Raw genomic sequence first — 20,003 nt, 5'->3', positions numbered from 1 at the left:
CTGGGCTTCACTTTCTAGATCTGTAAAACAAGGGAGTTGGACCAGATGTTATTTAAGATCTCTTAGAGACTAAAAATCCCTTACTTAAATTAAGCTAATAATCCTATAGCTTATATTCATGTTCTTTTTACAAGGCAGGTTTGCCTCTCATGACATCAATGAGAAATAGCTTTAATAATTGCACACAGGTCTGGTCATTAATTTGACAAAGTTCTAATTCATGGACACACACATCCCAAATCAGGAAAATTCCTTTTATATCTTATATAGTAGAAGAAAACTGAATGGGAGACAACAAGAGTTAAAGATTTGAGTGGTATTAAAACAACGGTAATAATAGCTTTTCAAACAAAATCTTCCCTCACACCCTTTCAGCTGTCAGAAGGAACTAGGTTAAAACAAAAGAAAAACAATTATACATAATGTTAATAATTGGCTGTCAACTACCAAGTTCTTGACTCTCTAGGGCCTGTAAACTCAGTAAGACCTCAGGTAACAGGATTCTGACAGATTAAAGTAATTGGATAATTTTTAAAATGAACTCATACCACTGACTCCATTCAATGACAAATATATAGATGCCTTTAATAGTTAGTAATATCAATTTAATTAAAAAGTTAGCTTTTTATGCAAGCTTCTTTAGGACAGAGGTCATGACTTAAGGCCAGAGTGAATGCGCTATTCACTATGGAGTAAGATGAATTGGGTTTCAATCTAACTAACTTTTATTGAACTAATATTTATTGAACATATAATATGTATGAGCAACTGTGCTAGGTTTTTTGACAATGTGAAAATAAAAAACATGCGATTCAAATGTTAACCATGTAAATTTGAGAACTTTATCTTGCAGAGTATAAGATCAACTGAGATAATGTACTTGAAATTATTTTGTTAACTCTTATTATAGAAAGAGTCACAGTATTACTAGTTTTAATATATGTAAACCTCAAAATTAGTTGATTTGGAAGCTATATACCCATTCCACAGCACATAAAGATTAAAAAGATTCAACAACAGTAAGGTAGATGAAGAGACACCCATCTATAGGGAAATAATTGTCCATGGCAGTCTGTCAGTTTATGAGATGGATAAGGAAATGAGGAACCCAGATGGATAAGGGCAAATTTAAATGCTAATATGTCCTTTACTTTTAATATTGTGGATTGTGATTTTTTTCTTGTATGACTTTTTTTTTTAACCTTTTGACCTTAATGTTCTTATTTGTAAAATGAGGGGACTGAACTAGATATCTCTAAGGTCTCTTCTAGCTCTATTATTCTATGTTCAAAGACATAAAAGGTCCCTGGCAGCATTAGTGTAATCTTCTTTACTGTTGATCATAATCTGTTACTTATCTTGGTATTTCATTTCTACTAACTAGAAAGTGACAAAGGCAGTTGGGTGGCACAGTAGATAAAGAGTTGGGTCTGGAATTAGGAAGATCTGAGTTTAAATACCATTATAGACACTTACTAGCAGTGCGACCCTGGGAAAGTTAACCTGTGTTTCAGTTTCTTTAACAGTAAAATGAGGGTATTAAAAGAACCTATGTCCCAGATTGTTGTGGGGATCAAATTTAAATTTGTGTAAAGTGCTTAGCACAGTGTCTGGCACATAACAGGTGCTTAATAAATGCATATTTTCTTCCTCCCTTAGTCAGCAATTTGAAATGAAATTACAATGCTCTCCACTGGGATCACAATGATCAAAAAGTTTGGCCTTCGAGAAGAGATAAGAAAATGCACTATCTTCCTGCTTTGCAGAAACAAAGGCCCAAGGATGTGGAGTATTGCACACAAAGCCAACATGATTGATTTCCTAAAGAACAGGTCTATTCTTATGTCATCTTCACTCTCTCCCTGTCACTGCCCACCTTTAGGCTGATTATACTTTACTTCTCTCCTTACAATCTTCCAAACAGCCATATTAGCTTTATTCACTATCTATTCACATAACATACTGGCTAACTCTCCAATGGCTAGAATGTAATCTCTCTTTTCCTTCAACTCTTGGAGCCCTTGATTCCCTTCAAGACTCAGCTAAAGCACCAAATTCTACATGAAAGCTTTCCTGACTATTCCTCTTATTCACTTCCCAACCCCTGAAGCTCAGCTGATGGGATAGTCCCTGACCAAATTATATTGTATTTATTTTATATTTACTCACATATGTACACGTGGTCTCTTCCATTAGAAGGATGTTTTGTATTTCTCTTCAGGCTTACATAGTGCCTGGCACACAATATGTACTTAAATGCTTGTTGATTAATGTGTTGATTGGTTAGGCTAAATTGTATTTTTTTTCTCTTTAAATAATTCTTAGTTACAAAAGATGATTTGCTGGATAAGGGAGGATAAGAGAGAGGGGTCTATTTAGAAATGAAGGTGATGTAAAAGCAAAAGATAATAATGAAATAGTTTTTAAAAATATGCAGTGTTTTCATGGCCCAGGAATCCTCCTTTTTTGTGCAGTCTAAAAGGTCCTTTTTTACTCATCAGACTTTGGACTCAAGCTCTTCAGAAAAAAAGTTGACAAATGTTTTGAAGAGCTTCTCCTCCCCCAGTGAGAAGTTTTATTTCTGGGTGACAGTGGAAACTCATGGGCAAATTAGAGTATATGAAGAACAAGTGCAATTTCCTTTTAGCTTAGACAATGTCTTCAGTAGAACTGTCATCGTTATTCAGCTGCACACTAAATTCTGGCAGTCATATGTCAGATACTAGATTGAGGGGCTGTTTGTTTTTACCAGCTGCCTCTTGTTCCCCAGAAACTACCTTGGTAAATATAACCACCTCTGAAAATGGAATGGAAACAAGTTGGCCTTACTGATTTGAATCTTGTAGGAGCTATCTGGGCTCTGCACTGCATGGCAAAGCTGGCCAGCTGGCATTACCAAGGCCTGCCTGGTCCCTCTTTTACCATGTTGGAAGAGAGCCTCACTGAGGAGCTGGCCCTGCTTCTGATAATTCCCATAGATTCCCAGCTGATGTCTTAGCTATAGCACAGCTGAGCCTCTTGGAGAAGAAAACTAAATATAAGTTAAGGTTGGGCCAACTTGATGCTTAGAGTCATGGGTCTCTCTAGCACCTGTAAAAATTTTTTGATAAAAAACTTCACCACATCCTAGGGGTCCAAGAAGGACAGAGAGATAATTTGTGGTATTGACATAATTAACAATTTCGATTGCTACCAGGGTAAACTTTCCAAAGTACTCTCTGATTATTTTATTCTCTGTTCTAAAACCATCTAGAACTTTCCATAATTCCATAATGGACTTTTCCAGTTTCATCTCATGCTATTCTTCATTCTCTTAATGTTTCAGCCAGCTGGGACGATTCACAGTTCCTTACTATTGTTAGGTCTTCTCCCACATATATGTCTTTCCTTATACCTGTTACATCCTATCCTTGCAATGGATTTCTCTTTGTTCCCCATTTGCATTCTTTGAAATTCTTCCATTCCTGTAAGACTCAAATGACATCTCTTCTCCCACAAAACATTCTTTGATCTACCTATCACCACCAGCTGAAAGCAATCCATCTTAAAAAAATTTTTTTTTCAATGAATAAGGTTTTTATAAGGGACTATGAATATTAAATAGCTACTGAGATAGACTGACATTGAGAATCAGGCCACAGTAATAAGTTTAGCCATATTAAAAACAGCTAAGCAAATGAGTGCTGAAAGGTAGTTTTGGTGAAAAACAGTAGCAAATCAGAGGCCGAGCTTCACACTGTTGCCTACCCACAGCTCAGCTCAGGGACTTTTCAGGACCTTAGAAGAAAAAGAACAACAAACTTCATTGCCCTCATGGGCAGGGGCTACTATCTGAGCAGCAGAGTTGATACCTGCTAAGAACTTATGGGAGGTGAGTTTACATTAATAATAACAGCTCCCCAGTTTGGAACTATGCAAACTCTTTGATCTAGCAGTGCCATTATTAGATCTGTATCCCAAAGAAATCATAAAGGAAGGAAAAGGATCCACATATATAAAAATGTTTGTAGCAGCTCTTTGTGAGTTGGCAAAGATTTGGAAAATGAGCAGTTGTCCATCAATTGGGAAATGGATGAATTATGGTATATGAAGATGATGGAATTATTGCTCTATAAAAATGATGAACAAGCTGATTATTTTTAAAATGGCTTGGAAAGATTTGTATGAATTGATGCTGAATGAAATAAGTAGGAACCAGGAATACGTTGTACACAGTAATGTCAAAACTATCCAAAGATCAACCATGAAGAACTTGGTTCCTCTCAGTGGTTCAGTGATCCAAGGCAATGCCACTAAATTTTGGATAGAAAAATGCTACCTGCATCCACAGAGAGAATTATGGAGATTGAATGTTAATCACATGCTAATTTCACTTTTTTCCCCCTTTTTCTTCTATTTTTTTCCCTTTCATGGTTTTTCCCTTTTTTCTCTCCCAATATAATTCATAGAGAAATATATATAAAAGATAAAATAAAAATATGAAAATAATAGCTCACTTAAAAAAAATAGCAGCTTATAATTTACAAAGTACTTTTCTCACAACTATCCTAGGGAGGCAGATGGAAATGATATTATCTTCATTTTATAGATAAGGAAACTGAAGCCCAGAAAGACTGATTTGTCTATAAGTAAAGGTTGGGCCAACTTGACACTAAAAAGTACCAGAGTTGGGACTTTGAGTTATGTCTTCTGACTGGAAATCCACTGCTTTTTCTATTATTACATTCAGATTTTTTTTTTAATCACTTAGACTACAGCATTTAAATGACCAAATCAAAAGCTATAATTTCCATAGCTTTAATGTGATCTTCAGTTTTTGAAATCCTTGCTTCCACTCCACTAATACTGAAAAAAGAATATGATGTATATATAGAAAACATACTATGAACACGATCCAGAATATGAAGATTAAGTAAGATACCTTCCTGTTCTCAAGGAGCTTACACTCTAATATGGATGGGAGGACAAGATAAGTTATAGAAATAACTATAATATCTGATGATAAGGGAAAGGCTGAGATCTATACAAAACATTAAGATATTTCTTTCAGTTAAGATGGTAATAGGCATCAGGGAAGAAGGTAGTAGCCAACAGATCTTGAAGCAAGACAAGGAATTCAACAGTCCTTGACTGGGCTATGGGTGTACAGAGAGTTCATTCTAGGTACGTAAGACAGCCTGAGCAAAGGTGCCAAGGACAAGAGAAGGCAGGATGTATACAAGCACTGGTGGATACTCCATCTTGGTATATAGTAAAGGGGAACATGCTAAAATAAGACTGGAAATGGAATATGGAGTCAGATTGTAAAAAAAAAAAAATTACAAAAGACTGAATGTTAGGAGACCTTATTTGATAAACAGTGTTCAGCCACTAAGGGGTTTTGAGCAGGGAAGTGATGTCATCAGAGCAAGAACAGGGATTAAGAGATATTCATTAAATTTCAAAGAAGGTGTGCTTACTTTGGGTGCCGGATATCAGGTAAGGATCGATTCAGAGCAATTTTATCACTGACAAAGATATTAAATCCATTTTCTCTGTATGCCTGGTCCACTCGTTCTGCATCTGTTATGGGATAAGGCTTTCCTTGTTCTCCATTTCCTAGGGGCAAAATGTGAAATTTTAAAAAATCACCTAAGTAATAATAACAATAACAGCTCCAATTTCTATAGCAATTTATAGGGTACAAATTTCTTTCCTCACAACATCCTTATGATGTAGGAAGGGAAGGCAAGTGTATCAGAAAGAACTAGTGTAGAGTCAAGAGATCTAGGTTGGAATTGCACCTCAGACTCTTGCTTGTTGTGTGAGAATAAGCAAGATGTTTACCTTCTCTGAGTCCAATTTTCCTCACATATGTAATGGCCTAAAACTGCCTCGGAGGGTTCTTGTAGAAATCACACATGCATTAAATACTTTATCGCTGGTTTAGGAATGAATGAGAAAAAAAGCAATGATTAAGTACTTACTATGTACAAAGCACTATGATAAGGTCTGGACATACAAATAGTAAAGCAAGACAATTTCTGCAGCACATATGGGAGGAGACAACATGCAGGGGAAGTTCCTGGAGCCAGTCAGATTAAAAGCCCAGCAGTGCTTAGAGTGAACTAAGAAAATGATAACATGTCTTCTTTAATGCTATTTCTATTGACAAGACTATATATGTTTCTGATGTGGAATCATGCCAAGGGCTCTGATGGCAGCAAGAAATTTCTTTTCTGAGTTTTCACAGTGATGGCTGCTGAGGTAGGAGATGGTAGTACTTGCAAAGGGAATTGACAGTCACATCTACACAAGTTTGGCTCCCCTCGATGATACGTTAGCTGGGCTAGAAATGGGGCTGATGGTCTAGGGATCAGTGGTATATGCAGGGATCTTGGAATTGTCTGTTCATTGGTAAACCTCAGCTATTGTTATCATTACCATTCTAGAGATGAGGAAACTGCAACTTACAGAGGTAGGAAGTGGTCAAGCTGGATCTAAAACCCAAGTTTACTTGACTCCAGGTTTACAAACTGTTTATTAAACCCATATTACACTTAAGTTGCTACCAAGAGACTATACCAAGAAAGAGTGTATCATGAGAGAATATTCTAAGAACATGTTGTGAGAGAATACCACTTTTAGTGAAGCCATTGTTAGACCTGGAGAGATTGGATCAAGCAATCAGAAGCTTTGATGTGGTATGTCATATATAGAATAGGGTTTTAGAGTCACAAACAGGAAGATCATTTTGCAGGATCAGAACTGTGGAAGCTCTCACCTTATCTTGAAAACTGGTTTTCCTTCTGAAGTGGTTTAAATGCTTATGCTCTTAACACAGAATATAGAATGTCTTAGCTAGGAAAACTATTCAGTTGTCCATACCTATTCGCTCAGCATCTTTCCTAATTGCTTCTTTATCATGCCAGTCTTTTCTCCTCTGACCATCTTCAAAATAGATGTCCTTCCTTTGTCTTCTTTGTTGTCCCTAAAAGAAAATACTATCATACTCAGGGTAAAGAAATGAAATTAAACATGAGTTAAGAAACAGTATAAACCCAACTATTCTAAAAGAAACTTCTGTTTAGGAAATGTTTATCAGGCAATTGAAAGCTCATTTAATTAATAGATTTCATATTTCTGTAATATTTTACATCTTACAGCACTTTCCTCACAAACTACCCTGTGAAACAAGTAAGAAAAATATTATCTCCATTTTACATACATAGAAAAAAGCTGAAGATCAGAGAGAAGTGACTTGATCCCAATCATAATACTTGTCTTAGCCCCAGGATGTAAATCCAGGTGTCTGGATTCTGAGACTACAATGAGCATCCTTTCCATTATGGCACCTTGCCTTTCAAATCCTCATGATAAGTTTTACCATTATACTCTTCCTGGTCTTCTTTATACTTCCCATATTCTGCATATAGGGCCATCTTCATTTGTTTTGATCTATATCTTGCCACTCAACCCACATGGTTCTGGAGGAGAGTGTGATGCTGCTGATTTTGCACAACTCTCTCTCCCTTAAATTCAATTCACTTTCAAATCATGACACCCCCTTACTGATATCATCATGTTCCTCTTCCAGAATGAAGGACAAACAACTCTCTCTTTGTAGCATATTTATGAACGGCAATACATCACAATGGAAAGCTCACTGGAGTTGGAGGCAAAAGACCTGGATTGATGTTCTGTCTCTGATATTATCCAGCTGTGTGACACTGGACAAATTAACTTCTCTGAGCAGCCAAATGAGACTGATGATAATAATTATGTTCATTTATATGGAACTTTAAGGTTTACATAGCACTCTCTACACAACAAACCTATAATCACCTTTTAGAGAAGAGGAAATTGAGGGTTACCAGGGTTAAATAAATTGTCTAAGGTCTCCTGACTCCAAGTCCATCTCTCCCCACCCATACTTTTGATGATTTCTCATGTGTCTAACACTATGCACTGTGAATAATACAAAATGAATTGCATACACATATATACATACATGTATATGTATGTATACATTTTCTCATCTGATTCTATGGATAACTTCATAACAAAGAACAAATATTATTGTTCTGCTTCTGACTTTTAAAATTTTGACACCAGACACCATTCTTGACTGCCATCTCACTCTGGATCCAATTTCTCTCAAAGTGGGGACTCCTCATCCTGAACTATATCTCCTTTAGACTATCTCTATCTTTTTTTTTTTTTTTACTGGTAAATACTGCCCAAAGGGCATCCATTTTGGCCAGCCAAGCTTCGTTCCCCTCCTGGCTTTGCTTTGAGATTTCTGGACTTCAATTTTCAAAATAATTAATTTTTCACATTGTGTTTCTATTTAAATTTCAAAACGTTTTCCCTTACTCCTTTCACTCCCTGGTTAGTAATACTCTATCTAAACTTAGTATAGAAGGCATTTTTTCAATACTATTTTATTTTTCCAAATACATATAAAGACAGTTTACATATTCATTTTTGTAAGACTTTGTATTCTAAATTTTTCTCCCTTTTTTCTTACTTCCTCCCTAACCCCAAGACAGCAAGCAATCTCATGTATGTTAAATATGTGCAATCCTTTTAAACATATTTCCATATTTTTTACATCCAGCATTTCTGATAAAGACCTCATTTAAAAATTTTTTGAGTACTAACTCAAATTTATAAGAATACAAGTATAGGGAAAATACAAACAAATAAAAAGGTGGAAATGCCATGCTTTGATCCACATTCAGTCTCTATAGTTTTCTCTCTGGATGCAACAGGCATTTTCCATCCCAAGTCTATTGGAACTGCCTTGAATCACCATACTGCTGAGAAGAGCCAAGTCCATCACAGCTGATCATCACATAAGCTTGTTGTTACTGTGTTCAGTGTTCTCCTGGTTCTGCTCACTTCAGTATCAGTTCATGTAGGTCTTTTCTTAAATCAGCCTGCTTATCATTTCTTATAGGACAATAATATCCCATTACCTTCATATAGCATAACTTATTCAATCATTCCCCAACTGAGGGACATACATTCAATTTTTAGTTCCTTATCACTAAAAAAAGGGCTGCTACAAACATTTTTGTACATATGGATCCTTTTCCTACTTTTATGATCTTTTTTGGGATACTGACCCAGGAATGAGACTGCTGGATCAAAAAGTATGCACAGTTTATAGCCCTTTGGACATAGTTCCAAATTGCTCTCCAGAATGGTTGAATCATTTCGTAACTCCACCAACAATACATTAGTGTTTCAATTTTTCCACATCCCATCCAACATTTGTCATTATCTTTTCCTATCATGTTAGTCAATCTGAGAAGTGTGAGGTGGTATCTGAGTTGTCTTAATTTGCATTTCTTTAATCAATAGTGACTTAGAGCATTTTTTTCATATGATTAAAGATTTAATTTCTTCATTTGAAAATTGTTTGTTCATATTTTTTGACCATTTACTAATTGAGGAATGACTTGTATTCTTATAAATTTGAGTTAGTACTCAAAAATTTTAAAATGAGGTCTTTATCAGAAATGCTGGATATAAAATTTTTCCCACCTTTCTTCTTCCCTTCTAATCTTGTCTGCATTGGCTTTGTTTGTGCAAATTCTTTCTAATTCTAATAATGTAATCAAAATCATCCATTTTGCATTTCATAATGTTCTCTAGTAAAGAATTTTTAAGATGAACAGAAATCCAATTGCAAATGATAATCCCAATTCATTCAGAATTTAAGCGTGGGTTGGATGAGTAGAAACTAATTTAAACTCTTCCAACAAAATGTTTGTTAAATTCCTACTATGTAATCCTATGTTATTGAGAGGCTTCCAGTAATTTCACAAACCATAAGGGTCCAGAATAACTTGGGTGTGAAGACATGACTATTTTTTTTTATAAGGCGATGTAATAGAATGGGAAAGTGCCCAGGAAGAAGGAGCACTTAGTTTAAGAGCCCATTATATCACTTAAGAATGACCACAGGCAAATAAATGACTTCTGCACTCTAAGGCTTGCTTTTGTCATTTACAAAATGAAGAAAACAATTCTTTCATGATTTCACTCACAAACTTCTTATATGTGTATGTATATATAACTGAAACTGGAAAGACAACAAAAATATGAAAGAAAAAGATCTGGAAAGATTCTTCTTTTTAATAAAAACACTTTTAACCATTAAGAAGAGTGAAAATCTCCCCATTTCAACTCTGGGGAATAAGGCAAGGAAATATTTTATAGCACCAAACATGTATTAGCACAATTTAATTGTACTAAATGCTTTACAAAAATTATCTCATTTGGTCCTCATAACCCTTGAGATATACAACTAATAAGAATCTTGAAAGTTTTCCATCTACTGAACTACCCAACTACCTCTAACATCATAATCCCAGATTTGTTTCTTGAGGAAACAATAATGGCATCAAAGAAAACAAAGATGAAAAAAGCATCTGGATTACCTGTTACAGGCAGAGAAAAGCAACAATTGAGGGGACATTATTTTGAGTATCTGAGCCTCATAATATCTTAAGCAGAAACAGGAGGTCATTGTACATGGCAACAACAAGATTATACAATGATCAATTCTGATGGATGTGGCTCTCTTCAACAAGTGTGGTTCACAATATAGCATTTTCACTCTTTTTGTTGTTGTTTGCTTGCATGTTATTTTCTTTCTCATTTTTTTCAGGTTTGATTTGATTTTTCTTGTGCAGCAGGATAATTGTATAAATATATATGCATATACTGGATTTACCAGTATTATACTGGATTTATATTACATATATTTCTACCATGTCTAACATATATTGGACTACTTACCATTTGGGGGAGGGAGGGAAAAATTGGTACACAAGGTTCTGCAAGGGTTAATGTTGAAGAATTATCCATGCATATGTTTTGAAAAATAAAAAGCTTTAATAAAGAAAAAAATTATAACACTTATAACCTTGTTTGACCACGTTCTGATTTTTAATATGGAATCATAGACAAAAAAATACATCATCTCCAATTGTTCATCACTGTCATGGAGGATAAATAGTCCCTGCTTCATATGCAATAAAAAAGAAAATTTCACAGAAATGATAAAAGTCTCCAGAAGCTATCTGTGGATAATGTTGTTCACAGTCCTTTTCAGTTGTTTGGAGTTTCCCTGGTAAAGATACTACAGTAGTATGCCAATTCCTTCTCTAGCTCATTTTACAGTTGCAGAAACTGAGGCAAACAAGGTTAAATGACTTGCCCATGGTAACACTGCTAGTAAGTGCTTGAGGCCAAATTTGAACTCAGAAAGATGAGTCTTCCTGATTCCAGGCTTGACACTATCTGTCATGCAACGTCCCTGGCCATTTGGGGGTGATATTGAGCCTGGGAACACTTCAAAGTCTCCTAAGTGAAATCCATAATTACTCAAAATTATTTGGTCAAATGATTCACACAGAAAAAACCCAATGAATGAAGAATGAAAAACTGTAAACTTCTTTTAATTGTGAAGTGACATGCTCATGAGTAGCAGAACACTACAATCTCCAAAGGATACTGAAGCTGAAAATCATCCTAAAGGCAGTGAAAAAGCTCATGGTTTATGTAAGTAGTTGGAAAATTCTATACACAAGGAATTATAAGGAAGTAGTGTAAAGGATGTCATAAAACAAGAATTCTTAGCCATTTTCATAACATGGATCCTCTCTAAGCTATATGGAGAAACTTGTGGACTTCTCAAATTAAAGTTTGTTGTCTTCATTCATAGTTGAAGAAAATGCTAAGCTTCAGTTAGAAATTATGGAAATAAAGATGTAATTCCCCCTTATAGAAGTTCATAGATTTCCTGAAATTTACTTATGGACCTTAGGTCCATAAGTTCCAAGTTAAGAATCTTGTGAAAAATGAAATTATGGGGGAAAAAAATAATAAATAATCCATGTTCGTTGGTTACCGTTATTCTAGTAACACCCAGAGTACTCAAGGAAAGAATTCAGAGTATTTAACTAGATTCCCTTGTAGGGACCTTATGGGAAGAATTTAAAAGGATTTTAGAGATTCAGTAATTCAAACTCTTATTTTATAGAGGTAGAATCTGAATTCAGATCTTCCTGATGTGGTGTCTGTTGCACACCATACTATCTGTCTCTGTCATTCAAGATGGGCTGGAAGAGTGCGCTGTGATTTATATCACTGGAAAGACTATCTGCATGCATAAGTTCATAATGGAATGAATTCTGTAGAAAGTGAAGGAAGAAAAACCTTTAAAAGAGAGTTTTTTTTTTTAACTGAATATTGTACTTTCTTCCAGTTACATGGAAAAACAATTTTTCAACATTCATTTTTAAAAATTTTGAGTTCCAAATTCTTTTCCTCTTTTCCTCGCCTTTCTCTCTTACTAAGAAGGCAAGCAATTTGAACATATTTACATGTTAGTCATGTTGTGAAAGAAAAAAAAAAAACAAGAAAAATAAAGAATGTTTTTTTAAAAAAAGTATACTTTGATTTGCATTCAGACTCTATTAGTTCTTTTTTTGGAGATAGACAGCATTTTTGATCATAAGTCATTAGTCTTTCAAATCTGTCTTGGATCATTGTATTGCTGAATATAGCTAAGTCATTCATAGTTTACCATCTTACAATATTGCTATTAATGTGTACTCATTTTCTAATTCTTTGCCACCACTAAAAACATCTACTCTTTGAATATACAGGACTTTTCCCTTTTTGTTGTTGTTTTGTACATCTCTTTGGGATACAGCCTAGTAGTGGTATTGCTGTGTCAAAGGGCATGCATAGTTTTATAGCTCTCTGGGCATACTTCCAAATTATTCTACAACTCCACCAATGGTGTATTAGTGGAATTTTTCTACATACCTTTAAAATTTGTCACTGCCCAATCAATTAGTCAATCTGATAGGTTTGTGGTGGTACAACAAAGTTGTTTTAATTTGCTTTTCTTTAATCTATAGTGATTTAGAACATTTTTTCATATGCCTATAGTCAGCTTTGATTACTTTGTCTGAAAAATGCCTATTAGATCCTTTGACCATTTATCAATTGAGGAATGGCTCTTATTATTTTTTTTAAAATAAATTTGATTCAGTTCTCCATGTATTTGAGAAATAAGGCCTTTTTCTAAGAAATTTGCTGTAAAACTTTTTTTCAGTTATGATTACTATATGTATATTTTCCCCCATACTATTTTCCCCTCTTATTCTACTTTCTCTCTCCTTTTACCCTGTCCATTCTCAAAAGTGTTTTAGTTCTGACTTTTACTTCTCCCAAATTGCTTTTTCTTTTTATCAGTCTTCTCCCCTCACCTTCTCTTATCCCCTTCCCCCCTTGACTTTCCTGTAAAGTAACATAAATTTTTATACCTGACTGAGGGTATAATTCCTGAGAGAGTTCTAAGACTTCAAATGAATATCTCACATTTCTATGGAGCTTTTAAGGTTACTAATCCCTTTCTTAAGGACAATACTGTGAAGTAAATCTTTATCCGTTTCATTGCTAAGGACATAATACGCCCAGGTTCACACAGCTACTATACATCTGGGCTGTAATGGAACTGAGTACTTCTGAATAGGTGATACAGTGAAAATGACAATGGCCTTGAAGTCAAAAGACATTAACCTAGGACATCCTGACTCTGAATCTAATGAGCTAAAAGATGTTTTTCTTTTCTTTTATTTCCTTTTTCTTTTTTTGTTCCCAGATCTCATTTTGCTATAGCAACTGAGCAGGGAAGGAGAAAGAAGCAGGATTCAAGCATCCAGGGTGTGCCAAGTGTGAAGGGGGACACAAAATAAACATGGAAGGTACATTAACAAATAGAAAACAGATTTAGATAGATTCCTGTAAATAGTTTCTTCTGCTGTCTGTGGGGCTTTTAACTTAATCTTCCACTAAGAAAATCAATCAGCATTTTAACAGTAAAATTCTGTCTCATACACAAATGGAATTTTAATCTTTTGTTTAAGCATGACTTAGTGTGCCTGGCTCCAGTCAGGGCAAAGGAAGAACAGCTCACTATGCAAGTTAACTGTTTTCTTTTTACCCAGGAAAAAGATTTGTCAAAGTATATCATCATTCTGAGTCTGACTTCTCAGTATGGTTTAGTGAATGCATTTATATTTCAGAATGAATTAATTCATATAAGAAAAGAAGAGCTGAATATGGTGAAAAGAGACCATGAGAAAAATTTAAGAAGTTGTTAGTCTGATCCAGTTTTGGAAAAAGATAAAATTCTACTGTGAGTTTTATTTAGGTTTTCTAAAATGCATTCAAAGTTTATTTTTGCTTTGATACTCAGTTAATTTGTATAAAACTCTCCACTTTAAGAAGAAAAATCATATTCATGTATTTGTCTGCTAAATAGATTATATAAATATGGAAAACAGAACACAGAATATAACATTTCACATATGTATGCATATATCAGTATATCTACATATAATTATGTATTGTTAATTTATATACAAATATGTACAACCAAAAAGATATGTATAATTATTTATATACATTGAGAGAGAGAAAAGGACACTCACATGAGAGTATATACACATCACTTTATGGTTAAATTCACCTTTAAGGATATAGTTTAAAGAAGACTGGTCATTATTTTGCTAAGTGGTAGAAAAGTGCTTTTAGAAACAGTCTTGATTTTTGTGACAGTAAATGTTTACAGTTTTATTGTAATAGTAACAAAACAAAAAATAAAACATAGTTCTTTAGTTCTTTACTATTTACAGAATGTCCTTCTTAAAAACAAAAACAAAAGAATTCCATGAGGAAGGTTGTAGAATTATTATTCCTATTTTAGAGATAAGGAAAATGAGGACTAAATGAAGTGAGGTAACTTGCCTAATTGCTAGCAATTAGAAGAGTTAAGATTTGAATCAAAATTTTCTGACTGCAAGAACAGAAATCTTTCCAAAATATCATAGTACTGATTGTTTTACAAGTCACAGGATCACCAATACTTACAGCAAAGAATAGAGCTAGAAGTGATTTTTAAAATGCAGATTAATGAATGAAAACTGTCAGAGCTAAATATACAATTCATACTATCAGCTAAGGAAACTGAAATCCCCCCAAGTCAAGTGATTTGCCCATGGAGAGACACAGCAGGAACTGGTAGAACTAAGTCTGATTTTCAATCTAAAGCTCTTTCCACTATAGTAAGGCAGCATCATTAGTAAGGTTACAAGTAAGTCAGCCTTTGTTGTAAGTAAACCACCAGAAGTAGATTGCATTGAAAAGATCCAAGAGGAAACTATGGAATTTTTTGTGTCTACAGTCAAAGGGAATTTTTTTTAAGTGGAGATGACTGATCCCTCAATTAACTAAAAAACCTTTTATTAATTGCATTATATGTACTAGGCATTGGGCATATAAAGACAAAATGAAGTAGCTTTTGTCTTCAAGGACATTAGCTCCCCCTCACTAACTAGTACCCATCTAAGTAAATGCAAGATAATTTTGGAAGAGGATGTGAAGAGGGAGGGTGGTACTCATAGGAAAGTCTCAAATAGGAGGTTGCTACCTCCTCAATTCTTTGAGTTGAGCTCTGAAGGAAGCTAGGAAATCTAAGAAGTGGAAATGTAGAGAAAGACTGCTAACGGAATGGAGCTGGCCTATGCAAAGAAAGAAAAGGAAATGTCTTTGGTGAGGAACAGAAAGAGAAACAGTTTGGTTGAATTGTCAAGAGACTGAAGGGAAACAGGATCATTGGATAAAAGAATATCCTTAAGCACATGAGAAAAAGATGGTTGAAATCAGATGTCTAAGTACTGAGGAGTCTATATTTTAGTCTAGAGGGCAATTGGGATTCACTATGGCTTTGTGAGTAGGGAATGACATGGTCCCACCTGTGCTTTGGGAAGATCACTTTGGAGGTTGTGTGTAACTAGGGAATTGGGGAGAGGAGAGGGTGACCAGTTTAGAAGACTTTTGAAAAGATGGAGGTACCAAGTCATTATTAATCAGAGAAATGCAAATTAAGACAACTCTGAGATACCACTACACACCTGTCAGATTGGCTAGAATGACAGGGAAAGATAATGTGGATGTTGGAGGGGATGTGGGAAAACAGGGACATTAATACATTGTTGGTGGAACTGTGAATATATCCAGCCATTCTGGAGAGCAATTTGGAACTATGCTCAAAAAGTTAGCAAACTGTGCATATCCTTTGATCCAGCAGTGCTATTACTAGGCTTATATTCCAAAGAGATCTTAAAGAAGGGAAAGGGATCTGTATGTGCAAGAATGTTTGTGGCAGGTCTCTTTTTAGTGGCCAGAAACTGGAAAATGAATGGATGCCCATCAATTGGAGAATGGCTGAATAAATTGTGGTATATGAATGTTATGGAATATTACTGTTCAGTAAGAAATGACCAACAGGATGATTTCAGAAAGGCCTGAACTGATGCTGAGTGAAACCAGTAGGGCCAGGAGATCATTATACACTTCAACATCTATACTATATGATGATCAATTCTGATAGACTTGGCCCTCTTCAGCAATGAGATGAACCAAATCAATTCCAATGGAGCAGTAATGAACTGAACCAGCTACGCCCAGCGAAAGAACTCTGGGAGATGACTAAGAACATTACATGGAATTCCCAATCCCTATATTTTTGCCTGCTTGCATTTTGGATTTCCTTCACAGACTAATTGTACAATATTTCAGAGTCCAATTCTTTTTGTACAGCAAAATAACGGTTTGGACATGTATACTTATTTTGTATTTAATTTATACTTTAACATATTTAACATCTACTGGTCATTCTGCTATCTAGGGGAGGGGGTAGGGGGAAAGGAGGGGAAAAATTGGAACAAAAGGTTTGGCAATTGTCAATGCTGTAAAATTACCCATGCATATAACTTATAAATAAAAAGCTATTAAAAAAAAAAAAAAAGAAAAGATGGAGGTAAAGCTAGCCAGCTACATGGTACAATGGATAGAGTGCTATATCTGAAAACAGGAAGATCTGAATTCAAATTTAGTCTCAAAATTTACTAGTCATGCCACTATATAGGTTATTTAATCTGTCTGCCTCAATTTCTTAAAAAGTAAAATGGGGATAATACCTATTTCCTAATGTTATGAGGGTTAAATGAAATAATATTTGTATAGCGCTTAGCAAAGTACTTAGCATATAGTATGTATTATATAAATGTTCAATATTAGTAAAAAGGTAATTTAACAATCAGAACATTTGGGTCTTAATCCTTGCTCTTCCACTAGTGACTTTGGACAAATCAATTCTCTTGGCTCCAGTTTCCTAATCTATAAAAAAAGGGGGTTAGACTAGATCAGGAGTTGGCAAACTACAATTTGCTGCCTGTTTTTATATGACCCTTCAACTAAAAGTAGAAATTATCCCTTGTGTCCACTGGCCATGGTCTACCAACCCCTGCACTATGTGGTCTTAGAAATTTCTTGAAGTTGGGAAATTCTTTATTCTAAAATCTCTTAAAGATTCTAAAATTCTGTTTTATGTGTTTAGTTTTCTCCCATCTCTGACATTCTGGCATTTCGTCTAGCTCTAACATACTATGCGCCTAAGATTCATAATAGCAATGAGGATTCCGTCTTTCCTGCCCCAAGTCATGTTTGTTCCATCATTCTTTACACCAGCTGCAATGTGTCCAATTTGCTCTGCTCCAATAATTTCTCATTCTCTGCCCTTCTAAAACATAAGAATGCCACAACCTGAAACAAAAATGATCCCACAGTGGTCACCTATAGTAGTCACAAAAAGCAATTATTTCAGATTTGTGATAACATTCCCTACAAAAACAAGTATCATTCTGAATTGGGGCTTGTCCTACTTATTGTCAACTCCATCTCAGCTTTACTGGAGAGCTTTCCTAAGCATAGAAGACAAGACTAATTATTCAAACTTTCAGGCATTTTTTTTTTTTTTTTTTTAAGCAAAGTAGTCCTAGAAAAATTCACTTTTGACACTTAAGGTGTGAAAACTCATTAAAATATTTTTAAAATTAAAGGAACAAAACCTAAAGATTTTCCTTCTGAGGCAGGAGGTTGCAATTTGCCTGACTCTGTGGAACATAAGCCCTAGGGACATAGCTCAATACTGAAAACTGAATGCTCTTCTATGAACTAATGCAAAAGTTCTGATACCATTGCCACAGAGTCCCTTGAATCTCTCCTGTTTCCATTTTCAATGCCACGAGTCTCTACATTTACCATCCACTTCCATTTCCCTTTTCTAATTCATTTTACTCTACCCCCATAATGTTCCTAGTGAATAGTTTTGATCATGTTAGTTCTCTTTGCTCAAAAATATTTATAATGCCCCTTGCCTATTGAATAAAGCTTTACCTCCAAAATTCTACTAGCCTAAACCCAAATATGTAACTTTTGAAGTCTTAGCTGATACATGTTAATATTCAAGGTAAATTGGTTGGCTTGCTTGCTAACATTGATCTCATCTCCAGTCCTATAACTGGAATTCTCTTCTTCTTCCCTTTATTCTTTAAGGGAGAGATGCAAAGTTCAATGGCTTGCAAAGAATCAGATTAAAATGTAATTAGGAAATGTTTAACAAAATAAAAATATAACATAGATAATGTTAATTTGTGTTTCTGTAAATCAATATCAATAATTTCAGGGATCCATTTCTATTTGAGTTTGATACCACTGATTTAAAGCATTCTCTTAACTTCAAAAGAAAACTAAGATGGTCTCTCTTTCCTGAAACCCTCCCTGATCTCCCAGCTAGAAGTAATTTCACCCACTTTAAGCTTCTCACAGCTTTTTATAATGGCTCTTCCCTTTTCATATTTCATATTCTTAAAATCACTATGTGTAAATGTTTTAAGGCCCTTAATAGATTGTAAACTCTGTCAAAATAGAGACCACCTCTTACTCTGGCCCACCCCATAAAGTGCCTAGTATAAGACTGTGTATATAACAGGGGTGTGTGTGTGTGTGTGTGTGTGTGTGTGTGTGTGTGTGTGTAAAGTTTGAAACTTGGTATTCCCAGGGAGAAGCAAATGAGGCCCCTCACGGGTTAGACATGTCTAATTCAATCCCCAATGAATAGTACTATAAGGTGCCTTTGGAGATTAATATAGAAGTAAGATCAGATGACAATGCCAAGCCAAAAAGGTTATATAAAGGAAAGATAGTGGCACTGTATTGTCCATGCTCCTCTAACAAGGTTTTTTAAACAAAACAAAACCAAAAAACTTTAGTTTCTCACTTACATATGGAATTTTATGTCTATTTATATTTTGCATTCAACATCCCATTTCATTTCCATAAATGGGTTAAGAGTATAAGTATCCTCACCTGATAGAAGAAAAATCTAAGACTTCATTCAAGAAATCAATTTATTTGTCTATAGTCACAAGATTAGAAAGTGAAAGAGTCAGAAATCAAACTCAAGATAAGGATCTGATTCCACTCTAATATTTCCCCTGAAATATCATAAAACAAAATTTTCAGCTTTTTAATCTCCCCTAGCTCATTAAAGGGTAGGAAAGTTTCACTTTTGTCTTTGTATCCCCAGTACACAGTACACTTCCTAGAACGGAGTAGATCCTGTATAAATATTTGTTGAATTGAATGGCTTTACACACCAGTATTCTCACTTTTGGCTCACTCCTAAGGAAACGGCAATCTCTCTAAGCTGGGAGAAACTGCTCTATCCATAAACAAGTTCTTATTTAATATTTAATTCATCCAGATTGCAATCCCCAGTAGCATATAAATGACAGAGAGGTAAAAGCCCTGGTCTTGGCCATTAGGGATCTGAAATCCAGGCCATTAATCCAAGATATAACTATCTTTTGGATAGTAACCAAGTCACTTGCTTCACCTTTTTGGTAGATATTTTCCCCACCTATAAAATTAGGGAACTGAACTAGACTGTCCTATTATAATGCCAGAGAAACTGAGTAAAACAGAGATTAGAGAACAATTTAATAGTTTATTAAATGGAGAGATTTACTGGGACCAAATGATCCATGTTTGGTTCCAGGGCTGAAGGAGACTATCGTCTCAAAGAATCC

General features: G+C 34.9%; 1 protein-coding gene across 1 annotated transcript in view; it reads right to left on the bottom strand.

Annotated features, from left to right (window-relative positions):
- The window catches only part of GALNT10 (polypeptide N-acetylgalactosaminyltransferase 10), a 153,700-nt gene that overhangs the window by 65,504 nt on the left and 68,193 nt on the right, over positions 1-20,003 (bottom strand). The window contains exons 2-3 of the mRNA XM_051978760.1: positions 6,868-6,970; positions 5,460-5,598 (exon numbers count right to left, since the gene is read on the bottom strand). Coding sequence (XP_051834720.1) covers positions 5,460-5,598; positions 6,868-6,970 — 242 coding nt within the window. The remainder of the gene's footprint in view (positions 1-5,459; positions 5,599-6,867; positions 6,971-20,003) is intronic.

Source organism: Antechinus flavipes, chromosome 2 (genome assembly GCF_016432865.1).
Source record: "Antechinus flavipes isolate AdamAnt ecotype Samford, QLD, Australia chromosome 2, AdamAnt_v2, whole genome shotgun sequence".
Taxonomy (NCBI): domain Eukaryota; kingdom Metazoa; phylum Chordata; class Mammalia; order Dasyuromorphia; family Dasyuridae; genus Antechinus; species Antechinus flavipes.
Note: the sequence above shows the minus strand (reverse complement) of the source record. Positions and strands in the feature narration are given on the sequence as shown.